General features: G+C 38.1%; 1 protein-coding gene across 1 annotated transcript; it reads right to left on the minus strand.

The window, feature by feature from the left end:
* Positions 1-2,385: 2,385 nt before the first annotated feature.
* LOC124780604 (mitochondrial inner membrane protease ATP23 homolog) lies at positions 2,386-27,951 on the minus strand. Its single transcript, XM_047253793.1, has 5 exons — positions 27,571-27,951; positions 11,358-11,403; positions 10,274-10,355; positions 3,819-4,043; positions 2,386-2,741 (listed from the first exon to the last, which is right to left on the minus strand). Exons 1-5 carry the CDS (start codon positions 27,854-27,856, stop codon positions 2,544-2,546), a joined length of 837 nt encoding a protein of 278 aa, XP_047109749.1. The 5' UTR covers positions 27,857-27,951; the 3' UTR covers positions 2,386-2,543.

Raw genomic sequence — 27,951 nt, forward strand, 5'->3', positions numbered from 1 at the left:
CTGGAAACTGAACCATATCCTTCACAAGGGCTTCAACTATTCATCATAGAAATGAGGAATGTGCTACCCACAATCATTCCCACCCCTCCCAAAGTGATACTCCAATGCCCACTCAATATAACAATTCCACCCTTTTGCTATATCCACTGTCAGTGTCTTGCAATAGGGATCAGATCCTTCTGGAAGGTGAGGTTCATGGCCACCAAACACATCCCACTTCAGTCCCATCTCAGGCTTTTCATATCCAATCAGAGGCTGGGCTACCTGTGAAAGCACTCATGTCATATAGCAGCTCTGCTGCAATTCGTGCACAGCATTTTATGTGGGTATGATTACCAACCAGATTTCTACTTGAATGAATGGCCCTGCCAAACTGTAGCCAAGAGCAGAGTTGACAACCCAGTGGCAGAACATGCTGCTGAGCACAACATACTTGATTTCAATGGCTGCTTCACAACCAGTATCATCTGGATCCTCCTCCCCAGCACCAGCTTCTAAGAACTATGTAGAGGGGAGTCGTCCTTGCAACATAATCCTCGTTCTTATAATCCTCTGTCCTCAAGTCTCTGCTAGTCCTCCGTGCCTCACTCATCCAGGTTATCTGGCCCCCAGCGGCAGTTTCAGAGGGTGCCAAATTCGTATTGAAGAAAAACCTAGCATCCTGTGCACGTTGGTCTATAAGGTATTCATATGATTTTGAAAAGCATACCAGTTTCTTTTTGAACACATTCTAAATTGGGCGCCACTATCAAGTTTTTGTCCCGGTTTGAAAATATCGTAGATCTCTTGGAGAACAGTTCATGTGTCTGTGCGGGCAGATCTTCATTTTCCCAGAATATAATGCCTTACAACAATCCATAAAAATGAGCAAAGTTAGTTAAGGTTTTGAAGTTTCCATCAGTTCTTCATTTAGTGGTATTGAACAGTTTGGAATTTATGTACATTTGTTGACATTCCTTTTGCAGAGAATAACTTAATAACTGAGCCACTTTTATAATTTCATTTAGTTGTACTCTGACTTCCCAGATGGCTTTATCCTCACATCCCTGGCAATTTTCTTGTAGTTCCCATTAATCCACTTCCCTTTTTGTCGGACCTCATGGCACTATCAAATGGCTCCAGAAAACCCCCCCTCAGGCAGATGGGGAGGTTATCATCATATTAAATTATAATACTGGCACAAAAAATCTGCTCACAGTAAAGAACAGTGTGAAGATTACTGTGAATCTACTGACATGATTTACTTGCTAAAAACAGCATGTTCTACCAACGTTTCGCATTCTGCAAGGCCATTGCATAGACTTATTCTCGCTGCAGTTACATCTTCAGATTACTCACTTCAAATATTAGTGCTGCACAACTTTAAAGACTTAAGAACAGAATCTCTGGGCATTCTCTTACTTTACTGCATCTATCTACGTCTCATCATTGTTCTCATCCAGTTGCTATCCTTTTACTAATCTGCAGTTGCTTCCCTCCTGTGCAGATTGTGTTAATGGTGCATAACATATGGCACAATGTTCCAAATCACCTCTCTTAACTCTATTACTTATAAGAAAAATGTTCTTTAAATGTGTAACTGTAATCCTTAAACAGAACTATTACCTTCCTACTTAGCCATGGCTCTGTGGAATGAGGAAGACTTGGAACTGAAGGTGTGCTTGCTTTAGATCTTACCAATGCTGTTTCCATGTTCTTTGGTGACATCCTCCTGTTACAGGAGGATCTAACACTTTCCCCATATCTCCCTACAGCTTTAACTGTGCTCACTACTACTTCATAAAATGTATAAAAATGGTAAAAGCAGTACCTGTTGTGATTTGGGATTAAATACTTTCCCAAACTTATCATTAAAGATAACTTAACAGTACCTGAAGAGTTGACTTTATAACATTAAATGACTACTAATGTCCAGCTTTCTTTGGATATTGTGATGACTGTAAGGCAGGTGATGTATCTCCAAACCCCCTCTTTGGACGCTATTTTTTAAATCGTTCCAAATTCACTCGGAGCACAGAAGTAGTGCTAATGTTGATTGCGCCAGAACTGTAAAGACAAACACTAACCTAACTTACCTTGTTTTTATGGTCCTTGTATGAACTGTGAGTTCAGAGTGTTACTCCCACCCCTCATTATCTTCAACTTTTCACACATTTTCATATCTTTCCTCTTCTCTGGGAAACTAAGTGGGGAGGGAGGGAGAGAGAGAGAGGAAAAAAAAACCTTGGAGTCAAAAGATCTGTGTGTCTGCTCGTCATACTGCTGCCAACTTCCCTACCACGTTTAGTTTTAGCAAGTTGTGGCAATTAATTTCTTTCCTATGGATTAACTATCAATTTTGACCATGAATCTATTTTTAGATGTAAAAAGAAAAAATAAAGAAAGTTGGATATTTTTATTGCTTTATTTTTAAGGAAATATTTACAAAAAATGTATACAGTTAACTGCTTTCCAGCAATTCAGTCACTACTGCAGTTGTTCCCTTCAAAGAATGTGGAGATAATATGACGGTCACATGATAGAGCTCTACCCAGCACATAGTACTACAGTTCATACCCATACATAGGCCCTTCCATATAGGCACGATGCATATCGTATGAATTACGTCGGATACGACGCCCTACTGGCTCGAGATCAGCGTAGCACTTTGGGAAAACACGATTCACAGCTGCACGAGCCTCTTCCATTGTCACATTACGCACAGCAATAATTGAATGTGCAGCCTTTCTCTTCACACATTCCTGTAATAAGATTTGTTATATTAAAATCAATTTATACTGAAAAAAGGCAATAAAGAATCTCGCACATGAACAATGTACTCTGTTTTCCTAAATCTTAAATCTGAGTCCCACCAATATGAACAAATACATTATTTTAAAATTAACTTATTACCTTCGTAAGCAACATACGTGAGAATAAACTGGCAAGAAGTAAACAATCAATTGTTTCAGTCTTTTTGCTATGCCTATCTGACTCAGCATCTTCGCTATACGGTGAGTAGCAATTTTCCTTCTCATAATATTGTTACATTCCATCCTGGATTTTCCATTGTTTTAAGTTTTCAACCCCCCCCCCCCCCCCCCCACACACACACACACACGCACACACATAATTTTGTGTAATATATTTGAAAGCAAATTCACATTTTTCCTAGACAAAGTCCCACATTTCAAAACTTCCATGGACTCAATAATAGTACCAAATAACAAGCAAACAATGGGCCTACAATTTAATAAGTTTGTACCACAATTACATAATGTCCCAGTGGTTTCATTTTGATAACACTCATAAAAGCAGTAGTAAAAGCTCAAATTTACATTACAGTAACTTCAGATATATTTGCTTTCACTGCCAATGATGTCAATATGCCAAAAAGATCTCTGGCACAATCTTTGTGCCGACTGTTGCTTTGAACGCTATAAGTGACTTCCGCAATGCACTACATTTGTAGAAGTAACTCAGGCTACCACTAGATGTACAGTAACATACATGAAAACAGCAACACCTAAAAGAATGACAAGTGAATCCAGATTTAGAACATGTCTAGTAAAGTTTTCCAGCCATAATGGATTAAGATTGGAAAGACAGGCGTAGCACTACCAGTCTCATCACCAGAGTGGTCAGGGTTACACTAAACTATCGCAGAAGAGCATTAAAGTGAGTACGAAGCTTGAAAGCAACTGACATATGTACCACTATATCAGCAACTGAGTGAGTTTGAACAGGGCAGAATAGCAGTCTCTGGGAAAAGGTTTGTCACTCAACTGTTGTAACAACACATACAAGTTAGTAACTAATCGAAGACTGAAAATACAAACCTGATGCCGCTCCTTAATATTAAAAGGTGAGGCATCGCCCTGATAGAATGCACTCATAAAGCTGCAATGTGTAAGATTTGCTGCTCTCACTTCCGTACAAGCAAGGTGGTCCAAGTTTTTAAAGTCGAGTTTGTTGCGGCAGTAGTCAAACATGTGTATCATTTCATGTGCCAATATGCCTTGAACGATCCCTTCTTTGAGTGCAACATTTTGGCAGACAACAATCTGAAATAAAATTCATGTACTCTCAATTTTTCCCTGTTACATAAATAAATATCAGCATTCATTCCACCAAAAAGGAGACCTTCAGGGATGTGGAACAATTTGAAGTGTACATTAACATAAGACAAAAACATCATAGAAACTTATTATGTATACTGTATTATAATAAACTATCATTGTTCTGCTAAATGCTATGCACCTAAATTGTATCCAGTAAATTTGTAAATATTTTCATGCTCAGTTAATAAATGTCATCAGATTTTTCTATATAGGAATAGTTTTAAGGTACCAAAGTACATAACACAGTTCTCATTTCCTAAATTATCCTTTGATATGGTACCTTTGTTAGATTGGAGACTGCTCCAAAGAAACAAACAACTGGCTCTAGGATATTTGCAACATCATTTGTAAAAATACAGTCAACATAACATTGTAATCTTTGGGGATATTAACACTAGCGTTAGGGTTACAACCACAAAGCAACACTTGCTAAATGTCCTCGGATTTCACAATATGTTTTGCACACAAATAACAAGCCAACAAACGTAGAAATAAATATGTGTGAAACTGGGCTTTTTGTACCATGTGCCCATCATATCACGAAGGGATTTGGTTAAAATTGTTGACAAAAATCCCACAATGTGAACAACTCAGGTATGTTAGACTTGTTAATGACACTAATATCCACACTTTCAAGTCACAACTGTGTATGATGTAATGGTCCAACTTCCTGTCTCATTCACAAATGTTGATGAACCTTTTGACAGCTTTGTCAATCTTGTTTCAATATGTTCAATAAGTGCTGTCCTAAAGGGGACCAGAGGTTACCAAACACAAGTAATCATAGAAGTTTACATTGATGCTTCATACCTGGCCTCAAAAAATAAAGAACGCAGGTCATCAGTCTCTATAACATATCAATGACCAGTGAAAAAGATAGACTTCAGTGTCTTCAACTAAAGAATAGGTATAGATCAGAAATTATAAAACAGAAACAAATGATAACTATATTCAGCAACCACAAAACAAATAAATTCAATGCTGCCTGGAGAATTATCGAAGAACTGGGCAATACCAAGAGAACCTTTTGTGATAATACCAATATCACATCCGATGAAATGAATAAAATCTTTATTGATTCCGGCAACAACAGACACTCAGCTCAACACAACAACTACTATGAATCAGGCACTAATAACCATTTACAAAAGACAAAGTTATTCATATCTTATGACAAACCTGCAACATCCTCAGTCAACTGGGTACAAATTGCTGTCCCTGGAATTGAAGTAGCTCTGGCAAAATCAGAAGACTTGTATGGGCGGTCATATTTTGTTATTAAAAAAGATAGCGGACATTATATTACAACCACTCTGTGTACTAATAAAATGTGTTTATATGGGCTGTTCTTTTCCAGCTTGTTTAAAGATAACGGTAGTTATCTGTATACGTAAAAAAGGAGACAAGAAATATTTTGATAACTACTGTCTCATTTTTCTTGTACCAATACTTTCGAAGATAGTAGAACACTGTATGTACCAACAAATTTACAAACATTTCACCTGCAATGGTACACTTACAAACACAGTATGACTTCAGTGAAAATTCTTCTACACTGAAAGCTGTTTAAAATGTTGCTTCAACAATACTCGTGTCTTTGAAGCAAAATCATCCGACAATGCGCTACTGATTGACATAAGCAAACATCTGACTGTGAGTCATCAGATTCTAACAGATAAACTGAGGTGCTCTGGCATTCAAGATACAGAACTTACCCTTATAGAATAATATCTTGACAATAGGAAGCGGACGGTACACTTTAATGGTATGAGCTCTGGATTCCTAGATGTTCCAAGAGGCGTGCCTCAAGGTTCTGTAATGGGACCCTTATAATCTGTATTAATGCCCTACCTAGTATAATGCCATGTAAACTGTTCTGTATGATGATGATGATGATGATACCATTTTCATTGCAACTGGAAACGACAGAGGATCTAAAGAAACAAAGCAAATCCAATCTAAGAATTTCTAGTAAAGACAATAAATTAATTGTAAACAAAAATAAAACCAAAAATGTAGTTTTTAGTTTATGCAATACCAACAATGGTTGTACACCAGTTACACTTCTTGGTGTACTCCCGGATACCAAATTAGGTTGGAACCTCCACACAGACTCTATACGCACTAAATTATCAAAGGCTCATATACCTGTTTCATAAACTTAGAGAATCTGTAAGTGAAAACGTGATGCTCAGCTCTTATTATGCATTTTTTCACAACCACATAACACACTGCTTACTGCTTTGGGGCAGCTCCACTGGGGTAGAAAGAGTTTTGTGGCAGAAAAAGGCTATCACATGTGTAGCGGGTATTTTCAAAAACACTGTACCTTGTAGGTTGCTTTTCAAGAAACTAGGTGTCATGACAGTCCCATCATTATTCATACTTACATGCCTAGTTTACACAAAGGAAAACCAAGAAAAATAAATATTAAGACAATATTTCATTATCACACGTGACAAAGAAAATACTGACCAATCCTTTACAAGATTAACCAAGGGTCACAATAGCTATACATATCTTGGAGTAAAACTATTCAATGCACTGCTGCCAGAAGCACATACTACCTCATGCAAAAGCTTCAGAAATGTCCCATAAAACTGGCTTAAAAAGGATGCTTTCTATACCAGACAGGAAATTTTTTATTTTGTTAAGGAAGATCTAAAATTTTAACTTATGCTCATTGTATGTATTCAGCTCTACATGATTTAACCATTTTCTTTATTATTACACGTATCATTATGTATTAGACAATTTGTACAAACTTAACATCAACAGCATGCAAAATGCTTGAAAATGAAAACAGATAAATACAGGCATACTGTTAAAATGTGTGGTATGAATAAAAAAAAAGGGAGGCTTTGAACTGTTAGCAATCAAGTCCTTCACCTTAAAATGCATAGTATGACCATAAATACGAGATAAAGAGAGAGCAACTCTACAGCTCTCGTGTAACCATCTTCTGAGCACATTTTGCATTTATTCCTAGTGTATTTGGAAAGGTTTTAAAAATAGATTGTTCAAAGACAGGTTTCAAGATACATCATTTGCCTTACTGTCAGCACAATACCCAATCGGGGACAGGGAAATGAGTAATTGTTTATCATAAAAAAGGCAATTCTTCAAGTTGTATGAAGCTATCTTCAGAGAGAAATTTAAGTGTTACACTCCAATCCACAGTCTAAGCATGATCACATCTTTTTATCATTGTATAGGAGGGTAGAGAGGTAATGATGAGCCCCTGGAGTAAGATTCACTCTGCATAATGAAAGCAGTAGGAAATTATGAGGAAAGTGTTACCTTCTTCTAGAGCTGCCACCAAGGAAAGTGGAAACAGTGGTGGTAAAATCTGAAATAAAGATACCATCAGTTCCCACTTTTCCCATATGCACAGAGCCATGCACCTATGAGGCAAATGGCAAAAAGATGTGCAGGGAATAGAACTGTTGAAGCATTACAATTATGTCTTAAAGAATATAACAAGTTCCTCTTACATAACAGGATAAAAAGAGTGGTGAAGTTGGAACATCATACCACCCATTATGCACCACTACTTGAATTTGCAAATGAGAAATGTGAACTCTGAAAAGTTTAGAATTAAACTAAAGCAACCAGCTCTGAATGAAAAACGAACAGTGCTGTAAACCATATTATCAATGACTGAATTATCTGCTCACAGAAGACCGCAAATTAACTAACTTTTGTGAGGATCTTCTCACATGCCTTCATTCATACCACCAGAAAAATCTTTTAGAGTTGGATTTCATGTTATATCAACCTTCTTGTACAAAAGCAAAATTTCCACAATGTGATATACAGGGTGGTCCATTGATGATGACTGGGCCAAATATCTCACGAAATAAATGTCAAATGAACAAACTAAAAAACTACAACAACAAAACTTTTCTAGCTTGAAAGGGGAAACCAAATGGCGCTGTGGTTGGCCCGCTAGATGGCGCTGCCATAGGTCAAATGGATATCAACTGTGTTTTTTGAAATAGGAATCCCCATTTTTTATTACATATTCATGTAGTACGTAAAGAAATATGACTGTTTTAGTTGGACCACTTTTATGCTTTGTGATAGATGGCGCTGTAATAGTCACAAACATATGGCTCACAATTTTAGATGAACAGTTGGTAACAGGTAGGTTTTTTAAATTAAAATACAAAACGTAGGTACGTTTGAACATTTTATTTCAGTTGTTCCAATGTTATACATGTACATTTGTGAACTTATCATTTCTGAGAACGCATGCTGTTACAGCATGATTACCTGTAAATACCACATTAATGCAATAATGCTCAAAATGATGTCCATCAACCTCAATGCATTTGGCAATACATGTAACGACATTTCTCTCAACAGCGAGTAGTTCGCTTTCCGTAATGTTCGCACATGCACTGACAATACGCTGACGAAAGTTGTCAGGCATTGTTGGTGGATCACGATAGCAAATATCCTTCAACTTTCCCCACAGAAAGAAATCCGGGGACGTCAGATCCGCTGAACGTGCGGGCCATGGTATGATGCTTCAACGAGCAATCCACCTGTCATGAAATATGCTATTCAATACCGCTTCAACTGCATGCGACCTATGTGCCGGACATCCATCGTGTAGGAAGTACATAGCCATTCTGTCAATCAGTGAAACATCTTGTAGCAACATCGGTAGAACATTATGTAGGAAATCAGCATACATTGCACCATTTAAATTGCCATCGATAAAGTGGGGACCAATTATACTTCCTCCCATAATGCTGCACCATACATTAACCCGCCAAGGTCGCTGATGTTCCACTTCTTGCAGCCATAGCAGATTTTTCGTTGCCCAATAGTGCATATTATGCCGGTTTACGTTGCCGCTGTTGGTGAATGACGCTTCGTCACTAAATAGAACGCATGCAAAAAATCTGTCATCGTCCAGTAATTTCTCTTGTGCCTAGTGGCAGAACTGCACACGATGTTCAAAGTCGTCACCATGCAATTCCTGGTGCAGGTGTAATCGATGTTGATGTAGCATTCTCAACACCGATGTTTTTGAGATTCCAGATTCTCGCACAGTTTGTCTGCTGCTGATGTGCAGGTTAGCCGCGACAGCAGCTAAAACACCTACTAGGGCATCGTCATTTGTTGCAGGTCGTGGTTGATGTTTCACATGTGGCTGAACACTTCCTGTTCCCTTAAATAACGTAACTATCTGACGAACAGTCCGGACACTTGGATGATGTCGTCCAGGATAGCGAGCAGCATACATAGCACATGCCCATTGGGCATTTTGATCACAATAGCCATACATCAACACGATGTTGAACTTTTCCGTAATTGGTAAATGGTCGATTTTAACAAAGGTAATGTATCATGAAGCAAATACCATCTGCACGGGCGGAATGTTAAGTGATACCGCATACTTATACGTTTGTGACTATTACAGTGCCATCTATCACAAAGCAAAAAAAGTGGTCCAACTAAAACATTTATATTTCTTTATGTACTACACGAATATGTAATAAAAAAAGGGGGGGTTTCTATTTTTAAAAACACGGTTGATATCCGTTTGACCTATAGCAGCGCCACCTAGCGGGCCAACCATAGCGCCATCTGGTTTCCCCCTTAAAGCTAGATGAGTTTCGTTCTTTGTAGTTTTTTTGTTTGATGCTTATTTCGTGAGATATTTGGCCCAGTCACTATCAATGGACCACCCTGTATATGTGGTGGTGAAAGCAATCACACAACTCCCACAATTTCATCCCGTTTTGATGCCAGTGAAAAATAATGCATCCAAAAAAGCAAAATTTGAGACACTGTCTTGGAATAACATTTAACAAAGAGAAGAATTCATTTAGGAGATGACAGAGTGGCGGATGTCGAGCTGCAAGGTCGAGTTGTGAGGCATGCTTCTGTAGTTCAGTTGGTAGAGTACTTGCCCACAAAAGGAAAAGGTTCCGGGCCCAAGTCCCAGTCTGGCATGCAGTTTTAATCTGTCAAGGGGTTCCAATTTATTTAAAGACAGCAAGATTAATAACATGTTTTTGCATAATTATGAGTACAAGTCACTTAAACTGCTACTTGGATGCTACTGGTAGCTGATTATGTGAAAGCAAGACAGGAGAAAAGAATAATCGTAAGTAGAATAGGTTCAAAATTGTTGCATGGTTACCAAAATCATTTACCTGGTTTAGTTCTGGATCATAGCCACCTGTAACGGAAATGTCACATACTTCACAGGATATGTGCCGTCTGATGTCAACTGGGCTGAAAATAAAAGCATTTATTCTGAGATTCGACAAAAAATTAAATATGTACTTTCATTATCAAAGATTAATTAACTTCAAAATCAGTTTCCTATAATTAAGGAAAGAATACTGGATTTAGCCTGACCAATCAGTAATGTGTCACAAGATATACGCTGACCATTTTCCCAAAATTAGCCTTAATGAATTGGAGGAGATGGACAGGTAACAGGAGGGGAGCGGGAGTAAATGCTCTTGTAATCCCATCGGACACATTGGCGGATCAATCAGTATAATTACCCACGCATTCGGTTAGGTCAATGGGTGTGACAAGGAGTGATACATCTACTGGTGCCAGGTCACGTCGGCAAACATCAGCGGCAGATTTAATGATAGCCATGAACTGTCTCGGCCTCTTGATGTGTACTACATGCTCTCCAGTGGACTTATTTATGATAACCTTGTAATTCCCAGCCATTGACATTGCACATGATTGCATCAATTTTCCTGATACAGTGTTGTCTCCGTTATCCATTCGACTGCATAGTGTGCTTACTGTGAATGCACCAATGGCGTATGCATGCACTGAGAGTATGGTTCATATCAGTGCGCTTTCCAGCCTAACAAAGTTACAATGGTCTCAAGCACTAACGTTTGAGTTATTCAGTAAATATCTAGAGGACTTTAACTGCCAAGCGGTATCATCCTCTAGATGTCTTTGTTTCTTTTAGTTCAAGAAGAGTCATGGTCTGCCATTTTCTAGGATTCATTTGTATTTAATTGGTGTTCAATAAAACCTACATTGTTTAGGAAGCAGACTTACAACAGAGGGGTGTGGCTTAAGAACATGTGAGATCCCAACACTATAAGTATGAAAACTGGCTTGAAGTCATGAGACATGGTATTTACAATCTACGAACAAGAATGAAATATCATCGCAGGATGTGAACAGCATGTGATACAAACAGAATATGGCAAATAACTGGCCAAATAGCCTTATTATAAATGGTTGCATTTGCCTTACCATCCAGAACTCTTTAGTGCTCCAAGCATGAGCTTCACAAGAGGACCTGAAAACAGAAAAGTATTGCTATTTATACTTATACAATGTAATGCTACACATGAAGTCAATAAATCAAAATATGACCTTCAAGCAGTCAATTGAAACATTTTCATAACATAAATAAAATCTTCCCTAAAGAAAAAGAAACCATGATACCTTTTTTCACAGAAAGAAAAGTAGGAATATGCCTGCTGATGCAAGACTAGTAGGAATATGCCTGCTGATGCAAGACTACAAGGTTAGCACTGCTTCTCACGGAGTGCCCAACACTAATAATAGCATGAGGCAAAAAGGAATCAGTTTCTTGCTACTGCACAGATTGGTAATAGTAAATCACTGCATAGAATATAGCTAGTACTCCAGTTGAGACTAGAGAAAGAGTATAAGCAGTGATCGTGGCCAGGGTGGAATAGAGAAGTGAAAGAGAAATTATCAAAAAGCAAGACAGAGTTGATAAGACAGACAGAAAGGTAATCCGAACAGAAATGAGTACCAGCAGTTAAAGAATGTTTTTGAGGAGAATAAAGAAGCATTTTTCCTTAAGCTACGTAAGTAATGAGAGCCAATTTAAGTGTTAGAAAGTCAGTTACAGATTGTTGTTACAACGTAAAGGCAGATGCAAAATAGTAGGTTTTACAATTGTACACAGTTTTGCCTGCAGCCATTCATTCTTATTCACCAGCATCTACATACATACTCTGCAAGCCACAATATGGTGCACAGCAGAGGGTACTTTTTACCACTACTAGTCATTTCCTTTCCTGTTCCACTCGCAAATAGAGTGCGGGAAAAATGACTATCTGCCTGCCTGTGTATGAGCCCTAATTTCTCTTATCTGATTGGTTGGTTGGTTGGTTGGTTGGTTGCTTCGGGGAAGGAGACCAGACAGCGAGGTCATCGGTCTCATCGGATTAGGGAAGGACGGGTAAGGAAGTCGGCCATGCCCTTTGAAAGGAACCATCCCGGCATTTGCCTGGAGCGATTTAGGGAAATCACGGAAAACCTAAATCAGGATGGCCGGACGCGGGATTGAACCATCGTCCTCCCGAATGCGAGTCCAGTGTCTAACCACTGCGCCACCTCGCTCGGTCTTATCTGATAATTGTGGTCGTATTCTGATAACTGTGGTCTATACATGAAAGGTACATTAGTGAAAGTAGAATTATTCTAAAGTCAGCTTCAAATGCAGAGTCCGTAATGTTCTCTATAGTGCTTTGTGAAAAGAATATTGTCTTCCCTCCAAGATTACCATCTGATTTCACAAAGCATCTCCGTAATACTTGCTTGTTGATCGAACCTGCTGGTAACAAAACTAGCAGCACACCTCTGTATTGCCTTGACGTCTTGCTGTAATCCGACATGGTGGGCATCCCAGATACTTGAGCAGTACTCAAGAATGGGGTGCACTAGAGTACTATAAGGGGTCTACTTTATAGATCAGTTATACTTTCTCAGAATTCTCCAAATAAACCTAAGTCGGCCATTTGCCCTCCCTATTAGCAGCATTATGTGCTTGTTCCATTTTGTATTGCTTTGCAATATTATGCCTAGATACTTAATTGACGTAACTGTGTCAAGGAGTACACTACTAATGCTGTATTCAAATACTACAGGATTTTATTTCCTGCTCATCTGCATTAACTTCCATTTTTCCACCACATCAACTAGAAATTCTGTCTACATCATCTTTTATCCTCCTACAGTCAGTCAATACAACACTTTCCTGTACACCACAGCATCACCTGCAAATAGCCACAGCTTGTTGCTTAATGTGTCTGTCAGGTTATTTATACATAGAGAAAATAAGAGTGGTCCTGTTACACTCCTAGCAAGCTCCTGACAATACCCTAATCCCCGTCGAACTTGAGTTCTATAACTTAAGAAGTCTCCAATCCACTCTCACATCTGTGAATGTAGTCCATATGCTTGGACCTTTGTAAAACGCCTGCACTGCAACACTGTGTCAAACAATTTCCAGAAACCTAAAAGTATTGAAATTGGCTATTGCCTTCCATCCACAGTCACAGGATATCATGAGGAAAACGCAAGTTAAATTTCTCATGTGTGATTCTTTCTAAATCCATTCTTATTTGTGGAAAGACGTTTCTCAATCCAAGAAAATTTATTATATTAAAACTCAAGAGTATAGTCAAGAATTCTGCAGCAAACTGATGGCAAGGATATTGGCCTGTAATTTTGTGGGTCTGTTCTTTCACTCTTCTTGCATATAGGAGTTATCTGCTCTTTTTTCTAGTCACTTGGGACTCTGCACTGGGCGAAAGATTCATGATAAATGCAAACTAAGTAAGGAGGCAATGTCATTGCGTACGATGTAAAACCAAACTGTGATTCCAAATCTTTCAGATGCTTCTCTGTGCCAAGGATGCCTATTACTATGTCCTCCATATGGGAGTGTGCGTGACAGTCAAACAACAGTATGTTCATAGCATCCTCCTATGTAAATGATTTTTTAAATGTGAAATTTAAAACTTAAGGTTTCCTTTTGTAATCTTCTACTTCCACACCAGACTGCTCAATGAGTGACTGGTTAGAAGCCTTCAATTTGATTAATGATTGCGTGTAAGATCAGAATTTTCTTGGGTCGAAGCAAGATCCTTCAAAAAGTTATGATGGTGGAAGTTGTATGGTTTTGTATTGATCTTTTTACATATGCACGAATTTCTGCTAACTTTTGCCTATCATCATTTGTGTTCTTTTTTTAACCGACAGTTCAACATTCTCTGGGTTCCTCAGCATTTTCTAAATTGTGTTACTAAACCACAGTGAGTGTTTCCTGTCCTTAAACATTTACTCAGCATGCACTTGTCCAGAGCACAATTTACAACCACTTTAAGCTTAGCCCGTAATTCCTCTATGTCCATCATATTGGAACTAAATGATATCCATTCACTTTCTAAGTAGGATTATCTTTGTTTTGCCAAAGAAATGTTCCTCCATAGGAAGGATCACATGTTTGTACAGAAATGATGGATTGCTTAGATTTGTTCAGAAACTTTTTTTGTATACTTTCGTAGTTTTAGTGAAGATTACGCGCTTGTAAGGGTTAGCAATTTTCTTGTAAATGCTTGTGTTTCGATATCTCTGCCCCAATACTTATATTTGAATGTGTAAGTGAAAAATAAAACAATTAATCCCTTTTTATCTGGTGACTACATGTTGGTACATACCGTGAACATCGTCCAAGAGTTGTCTGCTGTTTTTGAACAGTTGAAATTTGTGGTAATGGTGAAGTGGCTTTACGGAAATGCTCCACACACTACTGGAACTGCTATCTCCTGCTGTCATTTAGATCTCCAGCTTTATTGCTGTCACTGTTTCTACGATATGCCAAATTAATCGACTCACGCAAACGCAACTTGCATTTGCATGAGTGCGTGTATGTATGTGTGTCTACTGCTGGCAAAGGCCTTAATGGCCGAAAGCTATGAGTGTGTGAATCTTTTTATTGTGCCTATCGCGACTCAGCATCTCCGCTAAATGGTGGGTAGCAACTTTCATTCTCTGGTATTGTTACATTCCATCCTGGATTTTCCATTGCTGGATTTGATACAATTACTCTTTGGAGGCAAATAATGAAAGGATTGAGCAGTGCACTATTTGTAATTTGAGTTGGTGTTAAGGTGTGGGGCAGTGAGAAGGATGCATTGTTAAGGCTGATTTCGAAGGTAGACATACTGTCATCACAAAATATAAATTCTGATCTCACTGTATGGAGTTGTTTACACTAGGTCTAAATAACCTTACAAAAGATGGTTGTGCAAAAACTGAATGGATGTAACTACATTAACCAATAAGCATGTTGTAACTAAATCACCATGAAAACATCTCCTTAAAGATAACTTTGATTTCAATTGAAGAAGTCGACTTATTTGCTTTGTGCAGAACATTCAGTACTTGGTAGCAAATAATGTTCCATTCTCTCCACAGTGAACTGGTTAGTGTTTGATTTGCTATGGCAGAATTTGATGTCAGAGGCTAACGCACCATTGAAGAATGCAAAGCAGTTACATTAATTTCTAAGTATTCCATATGGGCATTAGGTAACTACTACAGACTAAACGATATGAATGTAGTTGTGTAGCAGCACAGTCTAAAGTGGTCAGCACCATAATACACATAGCAAGATTAATGATGATCCTGTTATGGAAAGGTTTACATGTCTGATCTCACAATTAAGTGATATTCCAAGGCCAGTGGTATCCCAGCAATCTCATGTCTCTTCCTTCCCTTGTGAGTTCCTGAAGTCTTTATGTTTATGGAACTTCCCTTAAGCTCTCTCTGTAGTCGATCTATAACCTGGGTCATATTTGCTCCAAGTTAAATACACTGTCACTTGAAATTTTCACTCTGCAGCAGAGTGTATGCTGATACAAAACTTCCTGATAGTTTGAAGCTGTATGCTGGACTGAGACTCGAACTTGGGGCCCCAGTGGTGGCTAAGTCATGTCTCTGCAATATCCTTTTTTTCAGGAGTGCTAGTCCTGTGAGTTCCACAGGAGAACTTCTGTGAAGTTTGGAAAATAGGAGATGAGGCAGAAGTAAAGCTGCATGGACGTGTTGTGAGTCCTGCTTGGGTAGCTCAGATGGTAGAGCATTTGCCTGCAGAAAGGCAATGTCCTGTCACCAACAAACAGTTTTAATTTGCCAGGAGGAGCTTTTGTTACACTGTCATGTATATCTAAAACTGGAGATAAGCAAATCACCTCTAATTACAACCCCATATCACTCCTTTCAGTCTTTGGGAAAGTAGCCTACAATACCAACTCATTTACCTGAGCAGAGCTTGTTAACAGACTTTCAGTTTGGTTTCCGTAATAGTTTCTCCATCAAGAAGGGAATATAAGGCCTTGCAAATGAAGTCCTGGCAGAGCTAAAAAAGAGAAATTATCATGTTGGTATAGTCTGTGCCTTGTCAAAGTTTTTGATTGTGTGGAGCACAAAATTCTTTTGGAACAAACTAAAGTGTTGTGCATAAATGGTGTGTTACCTTCGTAATAGAAAGCAGAGGGGTCTTAGAACAGAGCGTTACAGGTCTGAAACTAACCTCAGAATGGAAGAAGACAACATGTGGGGTGCCATTACAGTCGGGTACTGGGTCCTCTCGTTCTTAACCTACATAAACGGCCTACCAATTATTTTAGAGCACATGCGGGCACTTGGCAGCCTGTGGGCCATATACAGCCCATGCCTGTTTTCAGCCTGGCCCACAGAAGAAATCCATGGGAGAGAGGAGAGTGAGGCACTGTAGAATTCTGCAACAGAAGTTTTTAAGACAGCTGGCAATTTATTGAAAATGAATGTTCCAGAGTACTGGACCCCTTTTCGGACAAAGGTAAGTGATTTTAAGTCTTTATGTGGACTGTTCTTATTTCTGGATGGAATGTAACAATATTAGTATAGATACTATGTATTGAGCTACAGTTTGAAAATAGAGACATACTATTTGCAACGAATTACTTTAAGGAATAAATAGACTGTGAAGCAGTGGTTAGACTGCCAGTTCTTTGAACAAGTGTCTATGTGATGTTCCTGAATTTAGGCCACACAAGACTCTTGTTGCACCCTTTTGCACTCTAAAAACTTTAGCTCGGTTTGACAAGTTACCCCACAACATGATCCCAATTGACATAATAGAATGAAAGTAAGCAAAGTATGCAAGTTTTTTATATTTGTATCTCCTACATCTGACATCATTCATAGTGCAAATATAGACTTGTTTACACATTTCAGCAATTCTGTGGTATGCCCTTCCCAAATGAATTTATTGTTGAACTGTCATCCCAGAAATTTAACACTGTCAATATCTTCTAACTGCATATCTTCGTATATCATACACATGCTAGAAGGAAATCTCTTACAGATTCTGAACTGAATATAGTGTGTCCTTTCAAAAGGTATCTTCAAAGTTTAGCGACAGGGAATTAGTTTTAAACCATTTATTAATGTCCGTGAAAATTTAATCAGCAGCAATTTCTAAAGCTGTACTAGACTTGCTATTTATTGCAATGTTTGTATCATCTGCAAACAAAAGAAACTTAAAATTTGGCAATGTAACATACAGGAGGTCGTTAAAGTATACAAGAAAAAGCAATGGACCCAAGACGGAATACTAAGGAACACAACATGTAATTAATTCCCAATCAGATGAAAACTGATTCCTTTCCCCACAGACATTTCACTATGACATCATTTGTTTCCTGTTAGTTAGATATGACTGGAACCATTCTGCAGCATTGCCAGTGACGCCATAACATTCTAATTTACTTCCAAAAATGCTGTGCTCTACACAGTCAAAGGCTTTTGACAGACCACAGAAAATGCCAATAGCCTCTAATGTGTTACCTAACGAATTAAGTACATTTTCAGTGTAAGGATAAATAGCCTTCTCTATATCAGAACCATTAAAGGAACCCAACCTTTGACTTGGACAATATATTATTTGCAGTCAGATGCTTAAGAAGACACATGAACACAACCTTTTCATATATTTTTGAAAAAGGTGGCGAAAGTGATATTGGTTGATAGTGTGATGGTATGTCTTTCACAATAAAGAGGCAAGGGATATTAGAGTTTACAGTATCTTTGACACAGTGCTGAGCAATAGCTCAGCTGGACATAGGTGGAGAGGGAAGGAAGTGGCCATGGCTTTGTTCACTCAATCATCCCATCATTTATTTGTCTGAGTGAAACATCTAAACCAGGGGTGGAAAAATATGGGCCACATACAGTCTTCGGCCAGCCACAGGCATTTATTTACTGGTCCACATATTGTTAGATCACCCTGTCTACATATACACAGAGACTCTCCAAATCACTAAAGTGCATGGCAGAGTGGACTTATAATTGTAACTCATCAGCATCTCTTCCCATTCTAGTTGCATATGGCACACAGGAATAAGACTGCCTCAATGCTTGTGTGTGCCCTGTAATTAGTCTAATCCTTTCTTCACAGTCCCTATGAGAGCAGTATATAGGGGGCTACAGATTTTTTCTAAATTATTCACTTCATAATAGTTCTTGAAACCTTATATGTGGGCTATCATGTCATGGGATACTTGGCGCATACTGTGTCTGCAAGTTCAGGTTTTCAGAATTTCTGAGACAATCTCACTTGGGTTAAACAAACATGCCATCATTCATTCTGGCCTTCTCTAAATATGTTAAATATCCCCTGTCAGTTGGAAACCCTTAACCAACATGCTAAGATAGAATGTAGAAGTGTTTTGTAAGCAGTCTCCTTTGTAGACTGATTCCACCTTACTAGTAACCTACAAATAAACCAATCTCTGTCATCTGCTTTACCTGTGGCTATACCTAAATGACCATTGCATTTCATATCTGTACAAATTGTTACACCCAGTTGACCGATTCCAACTGTGACTCACTGGTAATGCAGTAATAGGACACCACTTTTTTGCATTTTGAGAACTGCCCCATTTTACATTTCTGTCCACAGAATGTGAAGAGCATCTGCTTCGAATTTATTTATTTTAAATCTGGATTAACAAGCTCTCCCAGCAGTCGTCAACAATATCAAGATTGCTCGTAATGTAATTCCACAACAGTGTGTTTTCGTATCACCAATGAATGATGGTTTTTCTTGAATAATTGTTTGTTATTGTTAGTGCAAAACATTTTAACAAAGACAAATTAAATATGAAACCAATAATGTGGTTGTTGCAGCTGACACCGTGGTATTGTCCTTCTGAGTCTGACAGTGTTCTGTTGTTAAGCACCTACAGGTGGGAAAGGTCACTTCCCTCGCAGTGAGCTGCTGTCACAGTATTTCAATGTGATAGGTTGCAATAAAAAAAGGCATAAAGAGATAAAAGAGAAGCAAACACTTTTTTGTCAGGTGCTGGCGATTGGGCAGTGTGGTTAATTTGTTATTTTCAAAGATCCAGTCTCAAGCAGCAAGCCAAAACATAACATTACTGGTACTGTGGGGAACTTTCCAAAGATGAAAGAATACAAATGTCATGCCAAATATTGATTTCATTCAAGAAACAATAAAATTTTATAAACAAATGGAGCAAAAATTATCACAAAAACCTGATAAAAGTTATGAAATTTATTAGGGAAAGAAGAGTAAAAGAAGACTCAACCACTGACAGTTTAATCCATTTTTGGAAGGCATGTTTGATGACAAAGCAAGAGAAAAGATGTTAAGTGTAGAAACAGTGAGTATAGGTTCTGTCTTAGATAATGAAGGAAAAGACAAATGTTTCCCTAAATCTCATGGTTTCCAATAGCATACAAATTTTATCTTTCTTGTCGGTATTATATACCATTCAAATAAGATGAATTAGACCATGTAAGCCAAAGTTTTCTTATCCATGAATTATATTTCACTGTGTTCATGTTTGAAATGACAGTTGGTGCCTACTAAGGAGAAAAGTACGGCAAAATGTTGAGTGATCAGCGAGATGTTAAATATAGTCAAATCCATTTACCATGGACACAGAATGTGTGTCAGACAGCCATCATCTAGAGCTGATGAATTTACAACGTAACAGTGTGTTGGAGGATTCCTTCAGTTCCAAAAATGTCACTGACTTCTTCAAATCACTAAGAAAGGACAAATTTACAATCTCAAAGGGTTTTGCCAAAGGAATTGTGGTAATATTTTCACCTAGGTATGTGAGCAAGGTGACTTTTTCATTCATGAAGCAGAGTAAGTGTGGGCACAGTTAGCATGTGACCGTCAATCATTAAATGACTGTTCTCAAAGTTACCGCATCAGAAATGCAATCAACCAGATTTTGAAGAACCTGGGAGTGAATTCATCCTGCTCCAACTTTCACATTAATCTCTGTAAGTGAGTACAATTATTTAACACTCATTTACTCTGAGTTTCTTTCCAAATTTGTTCTCTATCAACTAGGCTACCAACATGGGCATACACTGTGAAAGCAGTGTCCCCTTGCAATTCCTTTACATCTAACTGGATGTATCACAGGCTTTTGACTTTGTATTGGATATTGTTCTTTTTGTTTGTTGAGCACATTTGTTCATTTTCCCAGTCCACTCACCTCTTCTTATCACAGATGTGAAAAGTGACTTTTGAAGGCAGATCAGACATTGCACATCGAGTCCTATTTTAGTCATCGTGATTTTTTCTTGATTGTTGGAGAGAGCTGATCAAGGCAATAGTGTGTTTATTTCATGTCAGTGTAACTTACATGCGTACAATGGACACAAATCCTCGTTTGGCGATCGGCCTAAAATTTGAAAATTCTCAAAAAATGCTCTGCATTATTTGAAACTACTATTTAGATGTAATTCAATAGTAATGAAGGAAAAATTTTTCATGCAAAAGTTTAGTAATTAAGAAGTGTACCTTTGTAAGATTTTTAAAATAACCCATGAGAAATTTCCAAAGGCAGACTTTCGTGGCATCCAATTACATGGACAAAATGTGCCTATTCACAGGGCGGAGGGGGTGCAAAATTAAAAGCATCTGATCAGCAACTTTAAATTCACACATCTGAGCCAACCTCACAGCACTGATCACGTTTCCTGAGATTTCTTGCTCATTGCAAAAGTGAAATTAAATCATTTTTTGGTGTCATTTTCAGTCCCTGGGACAGGTTCTCTCTGCTTACAATGTACAGTATTTCTAAACTTACTTCCCCCACAGGTGCACTGGAATTTCTTTCACTGGTTTGAGAGGAAGTATTTAGTATATACAACCTGAGAGGTCATACTTAAGAAGGTGCAAACTAAAGTAATTTACAGTGAAGTTTTTGAATGTGCACCAAACCTGCATTGCTCTCTCTAAATTATCAGTGACTACCCCATACTTGCAGTGAAGACTATGATGTTTCTGGTACATCTGCAGTCATACCACATTTCTCTCAGATAGTTTGGCATTCACATACAGTACATTGGGAGATTATACTATTAAGAGTTGAGGCATTACAGCTGATTAGGTTTGTAAATCTTAGCTTTAAATGGCTGCAATTTGTCTTGTGATCTCGAAATCCAGCTATGATGACAGTTAATTATTTATGTTTTCCCCGACTCACAGTCTTATCAATTTAAACCATTTTCAGTGTACTGCCATGTCATCAAACAAAATATTTAACCCTTTAAGCATGAGACCTGTGTTATGATGGACCAATGAGAATGTAATGTAACCTCACTATGGTGCCAACCAAAGTGCGCCATCACTACGAGGCACATTACTTCTCTGCACCACAGAGGTCACTCGCACAGGTGATTCAGTACCACATGAGACCACAATGTGCAGCAATCAGCAGCGTTAGAGGGTTGAGTTCTAAAATAGCCAATGTTGCAATGTCCTTACTCAGGGCACAGTATTTTAAATATTTAATATATTTATGCAGCAGTACATCCAGAAGGATACTTCCAACAAAGTTGGCATGTATTTTTACAACAGAGTTGTTTTACACATCTTTAGGTACATACCAGACTGTATTTTCATTTGTTCATTTCCACAGTAACTGTGGATACACCAAGTTTTATCATCTTGTAAATGCCATCTAGCTTATCAAACAGTATACTATAAATGAATCTGTCCATTTACAGCATAATATAAATGGACAGATAAAAAAACCTACTCACCAAGTGGCGGCAAGGGAACACACACACACACACACACACACACACACACACACACACAAAATGATTTAAATTTTTACAAGCTTTCAGACCAGTTGCCTTTGCCCTTCAACTCTTCTGCTAGGAGGAGCCACTGGCTCCAAAAGCTTGTAAAAAAATTATATCCTTTTGTTTGTTTGTGTTCCCCTGCTACTGTTTGTGAGTAGACATTTTTATCTATCCGTTTATATTATATTATCAATAATTGAGTATTTTCATTGTTATCAAACAGTATGAATTTCAGTTAGGAGGTATAAAAATTGTAACAAACTTTGGTGTGCCCATCAGTTGCTCTAATTCTTTACATATATAGAATGGAGATATTTCCTTCTACATCTACACTTGTAATCTGTATGTTAGTTTTTCTCCCTCTCTCTTCCATTCTAGGAGGATAAGAAGAAAGAAAGATATGTTTGAATGTGTCTAATTTCGTTCTCATACTCATTGCATGAATTATAAATTAGAGGAAACAACATGTTTCTTGACTCACATGGAACACGGACTTCTGAATTTTGTAAAAAGAAAATCTCTCCACGACACTAAACTTACTTCTAAAATATTCAATTGAATCTGTCACGCATTTATGCAAATCTCTCTCACTGATAAAACAAACATGTGGTGAAATACACAGCTCTTCTTTAAAGTTTTCCATGTACCTTTGGTGGTCTATCACAAAAAAGGTCCTACAACGATGTACAATATGAAAGATTTGGGTGAAGAAGGGGTTTGTTGGCAACCTCCTCACTGGGCACATCATTGTTTCTTAGGGCTCTTCCAATAAATCAAAGTCTGGCATCTGCATTCCCCCTTACCTACATTTACGGGCACATACCACCAAGAACCACTCCAGACAGATACACATCAAACAATGGAAAGTTTAGGATGAAATAACAATTATATGGAAAGGGCTTACCACATAAATGAGGCTTTCAGACACAAACAGGCACATTAAAAAAGAATGCTACAAACATTTTAGCTTTAGACCTTCGGAAGTAGAAAACACACACATTGATACAATAATAAAAATTAATGCACATACGACCACTGTCTTCAGGTACTGAGGCCCATCTGTAAATGTCTGATGAGAGCAGCAAGCTAGCTGGGGGGGGGGGGGGGGGGGTGTTTAAGGAAGAGGCTTGGGGCAGGAAGGAATGGTGGAGTAGAGCTGGGGGAAGATGCTAATGCTGCCTGTGGAGGTGTGCATGGACGTGGGACAGGATAGGGCTGCTACATGCAGCATCAGGAGGCTGTGCTAGGATAGGGGGAAGGAAGGGAGGAAGGGCAAGGAGAGAAGTAGAAAGAGGGAAAAAGACTGCATAGGTGCGTTGGTGGGATGGAAGACGTATATAGTAAGGGACTGGAAACAAAGATGGGGACAGACAAGTAGAGGAGTGTATAAGTGAAGGCTGAAGCCAGGGTTTTATGAGGATACTTTGTAGGGAGGGTTCCCACTTGCAGAGTTTGAAAATGTTGGCGTTGCTGGGAAGAACCCAGATTGCACAGACTTTGAAGTAGTCATTAAAGTGCACATCATGTTGGTTGGAATGTTCAGCGATTGGTTGGTATGGCAGTGGCCATTCATGTGTGCAGTAGCTTATTAGCTGACATGCCCATGTAGAATGTAGCACAATGGTTGCAGCTACGTTGGCGTGACCGGTGGTCCCATACATCCTCCCACTATGACTTACTTCAGTGCTGTCACTGGCATCATCTACAGTATCAAAGGCCATGCCAGAAGTGAAAGCAGCCATGTGAGCTACCAACTTAGCTGCAGCCACTATGCTGCATTCTACATGGGCATGACAACTAAAAAGACGTCTTTCCACTTGAATGGCCAATTCAAATGCACACACACTGTTATGAAGGCAGAAACATTTTTTTTTTAATCAATTAATAGGTGGCAGTGGTAAACTGTGTAGAAGGTCTTCCAGAATCTCTGTCATCTGTTTTCACAATGGAAAACATGTTCTGAATTACAATTTAACAATTAATGTAGTGACACTGACATACAAGTTTCTGGAATTATATCATGCTGACATGCTTTCACCTGGATGGGAATCACATGACATTTATTTCAGCCTTTAACAAATTGTTTTTAATCTTAGGAGTTTTATAATTTTGTACCTATGTTGTGTGCCTGCATCTTTCTTCCCCCCCCCCCCCCCCTCTCTTTATGGTTAGTAATACCCTCAGCAACAAGCTATCTTAACTGTATTATACACAGCTACATTCATTGTGCTATAATTACAGTAGAGAAGTCTTACATAATTATTACTAATTAGCTACCTATATCAATTATACTCCACAATTCACTGTACAGCGTGCAGTTGAATGTTGTTCAATGGAAGTATCTGATTCCACCTGTCTGCTTTGACCCGTGACGTATTGGTGGTGTGGTGCGTGATGTCATTATAGCGTGTTTTTGAGTTGGTTATGTTTGTAGATTTTGTGTTGTTGTATTTGATAGTGCCCTCTGGTGATGGTTGTGCTGTGTTTAACATTTGGTATTGGGTTCATTTAAGTTTTGGTTGTCATCGTGCTAACATGGTTTTGAGTTTAGGTAGTTGGTGTGATAACGTGGATTGTGGAAGTATTTTCAGTGAGTTACTAAGGGCCTTTTATTTTTTAGGTCTGATTAGTTTGGTTTTATTGTGCGGAAAAAAGTCTTTCATTGCTTCTCTTTCGTTGGTAAGTAATTTTTGTTTTGGTTTTATTCTACAGTAGGCCTAATTGTGATGCTTTGTCTGTTGTGTATTTACCGTAGGTCAGTCGTGTTTAAATTCATGTAATGAACATGTGGTTTTTGGGTTATTGGGGTTTGCATTCCACTTCTCGGAGTTGTAGATGTTGGTATTTTGGTATCAGTAGCTGCAGTTTAGCTATATAGGTCAAGAGAAATGTATTATACCACTTTTCAGGGATTGCAGGTCTTGGTTTTCTGATATCAATAGTTATGGTTGAACTATACAGGTCAAGGCAACTATCCAATTCTTGTGGTTTTGTTGGTGTAGTGGAATGATGTAATTTACTTTTTTTATATTATTTTTTTCAGATGGTGTGGTGTTTTTTATTTGTTTTATATTTAGCTTGTACCAGCCCTAAACACCCACTTTTCCATGGCTGTCCCATTAGTTTCATTTTATTTTTGGAGTGAGACATTATTGTTCAGTTTTTATTTTGTTTGCATTTGTTGGTGTTAGATTAGATTAGATTTTCCGTTCCGTAGATCCATGCTGAGGAGATCCTCGTGGATGTGTGTGTACACAGTGATGTCATTGTCACCATATTGTATAGACTGGAACTACCAGTTTCCACCATATTGATGACATCATGGGTCACAGCAGACAGGTGGAATTGGATGCTTCTGTAACGCCTAAAATTCCCCATTCATAGTACAACAACAGATGGAATGTGGAAGGGAAAAAAACCACTAATATACCTACTTCGGTATGCAGAGTGCACTTCACCACAGAACAACAGCAAATATGAAAACTGGTAATGAAGTATGATTATCTAAGTGTATAAATACAATTTACCTTTATCGAAACAGTTAATCGAATTGGATTCTTATCACTTTATTTTTATTGTTGATGTCACAAAAGTAATGACACTATATAGCCTGCAATAATATTTCGAATGTTGCCTTATGCTCACCAGATGTGTTGAAACTGATAGCAGATAAAGCTTTTTTTACTAGTCGCAAATGGTGTTATGTAAAAATTACAACTCTTAAATTTTACAGTCACTGTCACTACACGAAACATATGACACTCTCTAGTAATATCTGCCATAGAATTTGTCGAGTACTCCTGTTATGCTTTCACAAATTTTTGATATATATCCCCACAGCTGTGCTGAGGCATTTACACACTTTTTTTAAATTGTTAACATTTGTAGCCAACCCTCCTCAGCTGGTACTTTTATGTGTGACTTGTAGATAAGCAGAAGGGTCAAGTGTGGTATACAGTAACCATAATTATGCCCAGTGAAATGCCCACCTGAGATACATACAGAGAATTAACTGGAAACTTAAATTGCATTTATCTTGCACCTATGTAAGAGCCAATGGCCACATGAAAAGAATAAGTGATAAAAGAATGACAGATCAGGCCTCATACAAATGGGTGAAAGTTGTTTGGTTAAAAATAATAAACATTCAGTTACAAAAGATTAAAATATTTATTCGTATCTATGTAATAAACAAATTAATTTCCCAATACATCTACTCAATAGCTCAAGGGCAGTTTCTATTTAAATTTCATGGAGCACCTCTCTCTCTCTCTCTCTCTTTCTGTGTGTATTTCTATAAAGACAGGGAATATGTACTTAGCACTGATCTGTTTTCAAATCCTACCCAAGCCTCATAAAATTAAGTACTATACTTATATATTTTGTGTGTATGTATATTTTGAGCTATTTACTTTCACTGTATCATCATATCAAAATCTATATCAGTGTGGGGACTAGTGCAGCAGGGGATACAACCCGTCGGCTTTGGACATTGACGTCACAAGTCGCCAATCGCGAAGCGATTCTTCTTAGTGTTGTAGCTCCCTTCAGTGGCTGATAAGTGGTTTTTGGCTTTTTTAAAAAAAAATCTCACGAGATAGAATAAACAGATCCACTTTATGAAGCAATCAGTAAAAAAAACGAAACTGAAACATAACAGCAAAAGCGAAAATGGTAAACTGCTATCTGGCGACTTGTGACGTCATTGTCCAAAGCCGACGGGTTGTATCCCCTGCTGCACTAGACCCTCAGTGTGAGACGATCAATGGATGACCATGTAAATAATCACAAACTTTTAGAGCCAGGCTGGCATGCTTAGTAATACAAAAACAACTTGTATTTAAAAATGAGTTCAAAACAACATGTACAAACCAATATTTTTATTTTTTAACCACGTTTGGCCTACAGCAAGGTAATTCCAAATTCCCCCGAGCCGTGTGTGTGAGAGTCAAATCAGAAAATAATTAATCATGGTTTAATATGTTATGTTGATAAAAGCTCTCAAAAGTGTCACAGTGTTTAAGCAAAAACCTCAAGACTTGCCTATACATGAAGGAAAGTAATTAAACGCCCAAATCCATCTTAATTAAGTTACTATTACTGTAACTTGTTCAAAGCTCTGACATCCGTGCTCTTATCGGTGAGAAAAATTAAACAATTTCATGCATTAGCTGTTTCATAAAAACAGTAGGTGTTCAGTAAATTTACTGTTTCTACAATCCTTAGTGCACACTGAAATCGACGTAATGAACAAGTCTAGCTCCATAAAGACAGACCGCACCTAATAGGCCTACTAACTGTCTACACAACTGTACTTGGGGCATCTGAGCATCATAACATCTCCACAATACATACAGTTGCAAGAAAGTGGTAAACAAAAGTTTATATCTGCTGGGTTCTATCGAATGCATCTGTAACGTAGGGTACTAAATAAGATATATCCATGTCATATTACGAAAACCACCCACAAACTTGTGTCACGTATTACTCTTGCTTACGTGTACTAGCATGTTTCACTTACTGTTCTTCACACACGAATACACATTCCGTTCGCATTTCACTTTGTCGATGTTTTCTGTTCCCTCCCCTCGGAGTAAAATACTGCTCAGTGTGGGTCGATACTTTCCTCTCCTCTCAGGATACAAATCATATCCCCAATTTTCTTCTGAGTAATCAGAGTCAAGAGAGGAGCCTTGGTTAGTATTTTGAGATGTGTCACTATTCTTTACATCGCCAGTTTCATTCTTCTCATCACTGTTTACGTCCTTATTATTTGTTTTTGAAGAACATTTAACATTTCTGAACATTTCACACAACACAAACCATCAACATTAAGGTTAACCACGGCCACTACTGTGCCTTGCATTTTCAATTGTCTATTCCTATGAATTTACGCAATTGT

The sequence above is a fragment of the Schistocerca piceifrons genome, chromosome 1 (assembly GCF_021461385.2).
Source record: "Schistocerca piceifrons isolate TAMUIC-IGC-003096 chromosome 1, iqSchPice1.1, whole genome shotgun sequence".
Lineage (NCBI taxonomy): Eukaryota > Metazoa > Arthropoda > Insecta > Orthoptera > Acrididae > Schistocerca > Schistocerca piceifrons.